A 10,104-nucleotide genomic window follows, 5' to 3' on the forward strand; every position below is an offset into this window, starting at 1 on the left:
TGTGCATTTTGTATAGTAATGTATATCATGAGAATACTGTGCATTACATGTATATTATGCAGTTAATGTTTTGTGGATTCTGGTCTTTCCGGTCACAACATAATTGCATCCAAGACCTTCACTCTGATACTTGTGTATATGCTTTAGTGACAATAAAGCATACATTTATTTGAATTCATATTTTCAATTACATTCATTTAACTGGTTGTATAAGTCACGATTGAAACGGTTGATGATTGTTAAAATATATTTACAATTTTAAATGTTAGAAGATGGTGTTAATTAAATGAAATGACTAAATACAATTATCAATTAAAAAAAATGGCAACAAGAACATTCTTTGTGTGACATATGTAATGATATGCCCTTTGAGGTCTGTATCTGACAGCAGGCCACGACTGTAATTTTCATATTGTTTAAATTCCTCTTATTTAAGTGATCATTAATTTTGATTAACGTATTAACGTGTAAACTGTGCTAACAATGAGTATGATGGCCATGGTTGCCAACCTTTTTTGAGGGCTGAATATATCACACTCATTTGCTATTCTCTTTAAATTGTAACAGCTGAACCTAATCAGAGACTAACATGCAAAAGAATCATCAGGAATAGACAAATATTCTCCGAAAACATTGGACACTACAATATTTTAAGTATTATACAGTACTTTAATGTAGGCCTACAATTACACCTGAATAGACTGAATAGATCTCTTGTGCTCCTAAAAGCTTCTGCCAACTAAGTAGTAGCAGCAGGTAAATACAGATAAAATTAAAAAACAAACATAACTTAATATCACTAAAATGAAATAGAAAGCTGCGATTACAGACGCTCACATCCACACATAAACACACCACTGACGTCTTCACTTCCAGGTCACGAAGCTGTCAATCAAAAACTCAGTATCCAATGAGAACACACTGCTACTAGCCCCGCCCCCACGAGAGAAATGTGTCAGAACGGCGAACGAAAACTCAGGGAGCGTAAACGAAAACTTCAGAAGCGGAAATGAAAACTCTGGAAGCGCATTTGTAAGTTCAGATCAGCGATTGAAATATGAGAAATAGTTAGCAAAACATGCAGTGTATTAAAAACAAAGTAAAAAAATGTGCCTGCAATTTATACTTTTTCAGTTTCAGAGATAATTTATTTAGTTTCAATTTATATTTTCATTAGTTTCTTGAAAAGCTACGTTCATTATTATTGGCACAAGAATAATTCCATATTTTCTTATGGGTTTTCATTGGCACATAGATTATAATATCCCTGCTGTTTGAGTCCAAACAACCCCGACTGAAAAAGGCGAGAGAACTGAACTTATCGTTAACTGAATCAGACCGGTTTCTGCGTATCAAAACATGATTCCATATGTGTGTGTGTGTGTGTGTGAGCATATGTTTACATAATGAATCACACAGAAGTGTTGAAACTTTTCTGAAGGAAAAAAAAAGGCTGGAACAGCTAGTCTCGGGTTCAGAGTTCTGGATTGTGTCGAGTCACGTTTAGCCGTTCTGCGCGCTCATGTTTAGCCTATGTGTTTAGCGCACGCGCGCTCTCTCTCTGCTCGCTCATGGTTAGCGCATTCACGCTGACTCACGGTTTCAACATCGCTCCAGATTTACTGCTGCGTTTCTTATCTCTACTCAGTAAATCACACCCAATAATAAAAAAATCACGCGACTTTATTAGCATGCAGCTCTTATGTAAGATGATCTTCATAACAGACTTGCATCATTCTTACTCTTGATATCATCTGTTATAATGTTTTTTTCACACTGACACTGATTGCAGGGAGTTTTAGAGCTGATCATGACCAGTGAACTATTCTCCTTCTCCCCCACTGAACTTTTACTGATCACATTCAGAGAACAGACCCCATATATCCCAATATCATGTGAACACATGTAGCTCAGCAAGCAATTTTGCGTTTAAAAGACGTCTAATAGCCGTCCAAACACAGCCCAGACGTCTAGGCTAAAACAAGGCAAAATTTGGGCTGTCAGTGAAAATTTAATAGACATCTAAACCATAGCCCAAGAATAGACTAGTCATCAATCAAAACAAGGAGAAGAAATGAGTGAAGAAATTAAACCAAGCACCAGTAATCACTGTTGACTTTGCTTCCATGATGGAATATCATACATCTCGCAAGTTATTTAGGCAAAAACGACAAGTAACCAAATTCAAGGTTATTTTGGCCAGAAGTGTGTTACTCATAGCCAGACTATATCGGGTCTATAGTTAAACTAGACGGTGAAATGACGGATATTGCTTGCTGGGAGGTGATCATGTGATTGAAATTGTTCCTCAGTCATGTTTTCCACATCTCTCCTCCTCCTGAGCTGGTGAATGTGTCGTGTCATGTTTAGCTCTGCTCCTCCTCCTCTCCCTGCCTTTGTTTGAGTTCCCGTTTCTCTCCCTCAGAGAGTATAAAAGAGGAGAGAGCCGGACTCGAGTTCAGATCCTGAGCCGCTCACATTCAAGAGATCCGCTGAGGACCGACACACACAGACCGAGTGAGTAAACCTTGATTTTGTTCCAAGTTTCTTTCTTCTGTTGAACACAAAAGAAGATATCTTAAAGAATATTGATAAGATTTTTGGGTGAACTGTCCCTTTAAGAGATTTTTAATTTACTGTCTGCATCATCAGATGATGGAGTTATATTCACACGAGCAGCATCAGGATGCACTTTATTCACTGGTGCAGAGTTTCATACAGAGTTGATTTGTTTTTCAGAGAAATGGAGACGATTGAGAAAACACAGACAGCGATCACAGACAGGTAATACTAACATCTATCTATCTATCTATCTATCTATCTATCTATCTATCTATCTATCTATCTATCTATCTATCTATCTATCTATCTAGTCAAGTCACCTTCATTTATACAGCGTTTTTAACAATATAGATTGTTTCAAAGCAGCTTTACAGTGATAATAGGATATAAAGTAACAGAGATTGTTTTGGCTTTCTAGAATAAAGTTATTGTTCAGCTAAAGTTAGTTTTGATTGATTCACTTCTGTTGCAAAGATCATTAGTTATTAACTTAGGGGCCGCTTACACGACACCGTTCTAACAGAAAACCCTTAATGCGCTATCTATCTATCTATCTATCTATCTATCTATCTATCTATCTATCTGTGCTTAGTGTGTGTTACTGACTTTATTATGATTGTGTGTTTCATGTTGAGTGAATCTGTGTGTTTCCTCACAGTGATCTATCAGAGTTGATCAAAGCTGCGACTAAAGAGAGTCACGTGCGAGCGGAGAACACCGAGCTGATGCTGAGCTACCAGAGAGGAGACGTGTCCCTTCAACAGTACCAGGTGATTCACCCCGCAGTGTGTTTAATACGACAGGCTGCGCTATACAGCGACGGGTGTTTAGACGCGACACACAGCGAGTGACTATATTCACTATATCACACCGGCTCAAGTGTCATGATTGACTGAATGATGTTTTAGACATGTAAACTAATGTTAGTAGTTTGGTATTAACCGTAGTTTATTATTATTACAATATTATTACTAGTTTATTATTTATTATTACACGGCTCTGAGGAATACTTGATTCTGATTGGTCAATCGTGCCATCCAGCGGTATATTATTCCCAGATAACAACAGAAACACAGGCTCATCCGGGTCACTGAAGTCAGCAGTGCTATACGCTCGCTGGGAATGGTTTTCCTTCGAGGAAGTTTTGCTTTTGTTGAGCTAATAAAATATTAAGAATCAGCCGAATCAATATTTTGTGTACAGTTATTTAATCATGCCATCCAGTATCGTGGACTCGCTCTCTCGTTTCATGCAAACGCAGCGGCCATTTTGCGACTATTGTTTTGTACACTGTTGGATTATAAGATACAAACAGGTACGATTTTAAAATCTGAAATCAATATCTCTTATAATTATTTATGTGTTGAAATGCTGTGTAATAAGTGATAAGATTGTAACGTATCCCTGAAATGTCCGGTCCTCTCTCTGCGGAAGCTTTGCGATTAAAAAGCTGATAAAATATTTAGACTCAGATCAATATTTCATGTCTAATTATTTACTTATGTGGCAAACAGCCGTGTAACGTACATAATGTACATCCAGCCGGTTGTTATCTCAGAAGAAACATCTTCAGGGTGATGCAAGACCCGCTGGCTTCAGTTGCATAAACCGCTTAGACTAGTCTTACAAGTTAGTCATTGAAGATGCGATGTGACTGTTATTGCATTTCCGATCTAAACGGTCAGTACCACCCAAGCGTAAAGCCGGATAAGATAACAACCGGCCGGATGTACACTATCCCTTACCAATCACAATGCACCAACACAACTCGCTGTAAACCAGCCTAATTAATAACAGCTTGACCAACAGTTTTAAGGTGCTCGTTTGCAGCGTTTGTTTCAGAACCTGGTGCGTTTTTTCGTTAGTGTATGAACACAACAATCACTCCAAGATCCAAGATCGTGACTTGCATAAACACATTTTGGTACGCTTTGAAATGTTGCCTTGTGAAAGCGAAAATGCAACATTGTAACAAATTAAGTCCTTGTTTCGGTCTGAAAACGGCCTTAGATTTGGTCTTCGTAATGAATCTAACCTGGTTTTCTTCTGCTCTGTGTTTCAGCTGCTCTTGTGTTCGCTGTATAAGATATACGAGGCGCTGGAGGAAGAGCTGGACAGGAACGCTTCCCATGATGCCGTGGCTCCCATATACTTCCCTCAGGAACTGGGCCGGCTGGAGTCCATCGGGAAAGACCTGGAGCATTTCTACGGCCAGGACTGGAAGGAGAAGATCACGGTGCCGGCCGCCACACTGAGATACGCCGGCAGGCTGAGAGAGGTGAACACAGAGAACTCATTAATCCACTGATATCTGGCCATTTTGAGATTATCGGCAGTGACTGAGAATCATGCTTAAAATTAAAATGCTTTAGAAGTATTTTTAATTGTTAGTTCATCTGAACTAATGTAGATAACTAATGTTAACAACTGGAACCTTGTCCATTTGTACACTTCTCCTAAGTGTTACCCACAGGGCTTGACATTAACTCTTTGCTCTCCAGTCACGGTGGCTAATGGTTTCCAAAGTCACTCAGCATTTTCACTGGCCACAATTTTGACATCGATACCATTGGGAAAAACTGCCATACAGATATTTTTAATATTATCTCATCATTTGTCAGCAGGTTTATTAGGCTGCTGTCACTTTAAGACCTGACGCACGGATCATTATACTGTTACACGTGCGTTTCTTTCTCAACTGTTTACGTTCACTTAAAACGTACGTGAATACTCATCAAAACCAGCATTTTGACATTATTTTGTGTGTATTTAACTGTTTAAGCGCAATAAGCAGCGAAAAAGAGATCAATTTAGTTCTGAGAGGCGGCTTTATGTGCCACACTTTTGTTGTAAACATAAAATCTGAGGGAATGAGTAAAATTATGCTCAATATGAGCAATCCCTCAGTGAAACTCAAGCCCTGTGACACCAACAATATTCATCCGGAGCGAATGAAGTGAGTGAGTGAGTGGAGGCGGGTTTGTGTGTCTCTCGCTGTCGGAGAGATGAGAGAGAAAGAGCAGCTGGTATTGTGTATCTATTCTGAGGAAAATGAGTATTGGAAGCATTTTAGATATTTCAGAATCGATGTATTGAAAAATCAACATTTTTGACACTACATTGCACTTTGTTTATTATTTCAGATGCCTTTTTAAAAGATTACAATTGAAAAATGTATATATTATACATAAAATTCAACCCGCCAAAGTGACTGCTGAAATACACCCGCTTTTTTTAATGTCAAGCCCTGGTTACACATCTGAGACATGTTTAAGATGTCGTACGTCATTTACACCTCTATTGCTTGAGAATACCGTGACTTTGCTCTGAATCGGTTGTGTTGTGTCTCTCAGGTGGGCAGAGATCACCCTGAGTATCTGGTGGCTCACGCGTACACACGGTACCTGGGCGACCTGTCGGGGGGGCAGGTGCTGGGCCGCATCACGCAGAAGTCATTAGGGCTGAGGAACGGAGAGGGCTTGTCGTTCTTCTCGTTTCCGGGCGTCAGCAGCCCGAACCTCTTCAAGCAGTTGTACAGGAGCCGCATGAACAGCGTCGAGCTGACGGAGGAGCAGAGGAACGGGGTCCTGAACGAGGCCGTCCTCGCATTCGAGCTCAACGTCCAGGTGAGCGACCCATCACTGCAGCTCCTTCTCAAGTCAGCTCACCTTTATTTATACAGCCCTTTTTACAGTACAGATACTGTAGTTTCAAAGCAGCTTTACAGTGAAAACAGGAAAATAATGCAACAAAGTTTGTTTCTAGAAGAAAATAGCGTCATAGTCCAGCTTAAGTAAGTTCAGTGATGGTTCATTTTTGTTGTAAAAAACGTATTAATTTAGTTCATCATCCAGTTCAGTTCTTATATGATGGGGTCAATGCAGGCAGATCAATAATATTGTTGAATATTATATTAAATGTCCCCAACTAAGCAAGCCAAAAGACTAAGGCGACAGTGGCAAAGAACTAAAACTCATCAGGTGAAGGAATGGAGGAAAAAAAGTGCAGGTCCTCCATCTGATCTGGATCCGGCCCGGATCCGGCTGACTACAGTAAACCTAGGAATAAGCAGAAAGACTAACATTAGCGTAGACGCCATTCATCGTATGATGTAACGAGTACATCGGGTGTTATAGGAAGAGTTCCCGGTTCCTAATTTATGCAGCCTAATACAAGCAGCTCACTGACGAGTGACTGAAGCTGTTGTGGACGAGCTGATAGTTTGCTCTCGTTTCCTCAGGTCTTTAACGAGCTTCAGGACTCGGTGAGCCGCATGTCAGAGACAGAAACTGAAGTGAGACAGAGACACACACAACACAAGCAGTACACGACGACCACAGCAGGTAAAACGCTGGCTCATGTTTGTACTTGTGATGGATGTTTCGGTGTGCCGTGTGTTAAGCGTGTTGTAAGCGTGTTTGTCATGTTCTCCTCAGCTGACGCAGCGTGTGAATCACTGCAGAGCTCCTCGTCTCTGATGCCCCGGTTCCTGCGGGCGCTGCTCGGCGTGTTCGTGGTTCTGGCCGTCGGGATGGGCGTAGGCGCCTTTTAAACGGGCATCATTAGCACTTTTGAAAACATGACGTCACATTTTGGAGACAATAAATGTGTTATTTTATCATATCATTAATAATTAACGTGACTGTATGTTAGTTCATAGTGATTCAAATGACAGATCCTCCAGAAAAATTCTTTTGTCAGAATTATTTTGTAACCATGTGTATATATGCATTTGTATTATTAATACTATATTTTTTATAATAAAATCTTACTCATTATTCCTGAATGTTGCATGATTTTCTGGCTTCTTAAATTAAAATCAGAGATGGCGCACATTTTGTCTAATACACATTAATTTGCTCGTGATTACTGTATAATGGTGGAAATATTCACAATAGAAAGTTTAGGATAGGTTAGTTGGTTGGTTGGGGAGTTCTGGTTACGATAGTGTACTGACATGTTATAAGACCTATCACTATGCAAAGGCATGTTCACACCAAGAACTATCTATAAGGATAGTTTTTTTATTATTATTATACCAGCTGATGGATGATAAAATGCTGACAGCTAATCAGAACCCATCCAACTTTAAAGAGCTCAAGTGTGCTTTATCGGCCTTAATTCCTTATACGTGCGCTGTTAGTTAAAGGTAGGGTAGACAATTTCCGAGAGGCTAGCAATAGCAAGTTAGCCTTGAAAGCATGAGATCTCGTCTCCAAAGCCACGCTTCCTTCAAAACACATGAACGCCAGAGCAGTTCCAGCACAGCATCATAAGAGATGCCATTAAACTCCCTCATATCTCAAAGCACATCGCACTACAATAATTATAAACGTGAACAACTTACAGAGGTCTTACTTGTACCACCTGACTGCTGCAGATTCATTTCAGCATTAATAGTGTTGCCAGAGAAACGCATAAATCTGAGTCTGAAGATGTGAACAGCTCCGGGTAGAACGCCAGTGGATTGCCGTGTCTAAATTACAGTTTTTACATGGCGTGAACACAGCAAATACTGTTGTTTTGGTTCAGGAGGAACTGTAAAAAGTGGCTGCTGTTTGTTTGCGGTGCTCGGTGACTGACCTCTGTCTAAAGGCGGGCATACACTGTGCGATTTTCGTCCGATTTTGAGCCGAATTCTGACTCGTGCGACTCTTTTTTGGGTCGGGCCGATTTTTAGCTTTGTCGTGCGTCGTTTGTCGTGCCGTGTTCGTGCAGTGTACAGGGGGAAACGAGAGGCGATTAACCTCTCACGACCGGCAATCGGATGGTCGGATGAATTTCTGGCATGTTAGAAATTTTGGTCGCTCCTCGTGACTATATCGCACAGTTGAAGCAGAGCTACGAACCGATTGCCCTAAACTCAGTGTTTTTTCCCTCACTGCGCCTGCGCGAAAACAGTTTCATCTGCAAAAAAAAAAAAAAAAAAAAAAAACGAAAAAAGGGAGATCTTTAAGTTCTGTAGTTCAAAGCTATTACTGTTGTTTACCTCCAGTTCGTGTTGCAAAATGGATTAAGCATTACCCACTTCTTCCAAGCCACCTGCGATGTACACTTTGCCTCTTTTATTATATAAAAAAATTTGTTTTAAATAAAGCTGTTTTTAATTTTCATTGATGAATTATTGCAGTGTTCGGACATATTATAGACTGTTAATAATTAATTATATGTATATAATTCATTGTAATCGACCTACAGTTTTAGACAATTTTTAATGAGGAGAAGTAAAGCTTCTATGTAGGCTAATATTTTATTATCCTCACAGCGCGTTGGTTATGCGGTGATGCGCTATGAAATTTGTTGCGTGGCTATTTAATTATAATAGCCTATCAGTTTAATAATAAAAGTAGCCTTCCCTAATAATAATAATAATAATAATAATAATAATAATAATACAATAATACTAGCCTACTATTAATTTAATATATAAATTGGAAATGCTAAATCTTCTTGATATTGATAGCTGATGCTTGTTTTGACAATATCTCTGGATAGGCTACATGATATCGTCCATAGGCGCAACCTGGCACGAGGATTTATCGCGCTGATTCGCGCATATTTCACACGTATAGTGTGAGCAGTCAAGTCGCAGCTCGACGTTCGGACCGTACAGTGTGAGCACATAAATCCTGAGCTTTGGCTTTACATCGCATGCGATCTACTCGTTCAGTGTGAGTAGGTTCCTTGCTGAAATCGCACAGACATCGCACAGTGTATGCTCGCCTTAACTCTGCATAGCATGAAACGCGCAGATGACATGTGATGTCTGCGCGAGCAGGTGCACTGAGTTATGGAATTACATGCTGACAGGCAGATAGGACATCATCATATGCATTCGGACTGAGAACATTTTTTTTTTTATCCTGAGACTTCCACAGAAGATATATGTACATTTTTAGATTAATTCTATTATTGATTGCTATCAGGATGTGGTGTGAAGAGAGTTTCAATCAGAAAAACAAAAAGTGTTTATGAAAAAAACATTGCCTACCCTGCCTTTAATGTAACAGAAGTCCGTTCAGACCTAGGGTGATATCTGTTTATTGTAAGCGCTCACTGCAGTTTTATCGTCTGCCACTTTAAATGCTCAATCGCTTTAAAGCAGGATGTATTTTAATTGGCTGTCCATGTTTTTATTCTTGGTAAAAATCGTTTTGAAAGTGATTTCAACCATAGGAAGTCAGCTGACAGCTGAACGTTCTCGGAGCTTTAGCTAACACTCTGGCAACTTTTGTTTTTCACAAAGTTATGAACTAATAGAACGTTCGTTAGTTATCTGGTCTAATGTTCTCAAAATATACCAAAGATGATTTATACATCATTCACAGAACTAAAAAAATTGTAAAAAAAAATGTAGACATCTATCATTTTTTAAATGTTACTACTTGTTTCAGAACGTTTAGAGAATATTTAACGTAACGTTCCCATGATGTCAGCAAAATGGGTGGAATGTTCCATTGACATTCGCACAACCAATTTTTTTTTTTTTTTTTTTTTTACGTTTAAAAACGTTTGAACGTTCAGAGAACATTCAGAAATAGC

At 39.4% G+C, this 10,104-nt stretch overlaps 1 protein-coding gene across 2 annotated transcripts; it reads left to right on the plus strand.

The window, feature by feature from the left end:
• The first annotated feature begins 962 nt into the window (after nt 1–962).
• On the plus strand, nt 963–7,348 carry hmox1b (heme oxygenase 1b). Of its 2 annotated transcripts, XM_084129736.1 has the most exons (8): nt 963–1,032; nt 2,426–2,517; nt 2,740–2,784; nt 3,221–3,332; nt 4,625–4,840; nt 5,916–6,188; nt 6,803–6,905; nt 6,999–7,348. In XM_084129736.1, exons 3-8 carry the CDS (start codon nt 2,744–2,746, stop codon nt 7,112–7,114), a joined length of 861 nt encoding a protein of 286 aa, XP_083985862.1. In that variant the 5' UTR covers nt 963–1,032; nt 2,426–2,517; nt 2,740–2,743; the 3' UTR covers nt 7,115–7,348. The 2 variants fall into 2 exon arrangements, with proteins under 2 accessions (XP_083985862.1, XP_083985863.1); XM_084129737.1 differs by lacking the exon at nt 963–1,032 and having other exon boundaries at nt 2,415–2,517.
• The last annotated feature ends 2,756 nt before the right edge of the window (nt 7,349–10,104 follow it).

The sequence above is a fragment of the Abramis brama genome, assembly GCF_963993115.1.
Source record: "Abramis brama genome assembly, chromosome: 11".
NCBI classification, from domain to species: Eukaryota; Metazoa; Chordata; class Actinopteri; order Cypriniformes; family Leuciscidae; genus Abramis; species Abramis brama.

Coding starts and splice junctions, on each gene's coding strand:
- hmox1b (XM_084129736.1), top strand. CDS start 2,744: ATGGAGACGATTGAGAAAACACAGACAGCGATCACAGACAG. Junction 2,785..3,220: donor CAGACAGCGATCACAGACAG/GTAATACTAACA, acceptor GTTTCCTCACAG/TGATCTATCAGAGTTGATCA. Junction 3,333..4,624: donor TGTCCCTTCAACAGTACCAG/GTGATTCACCCC, acceptor TCTGTGTTTCAG/CTGCTCTTGTGTTCGCTGTA.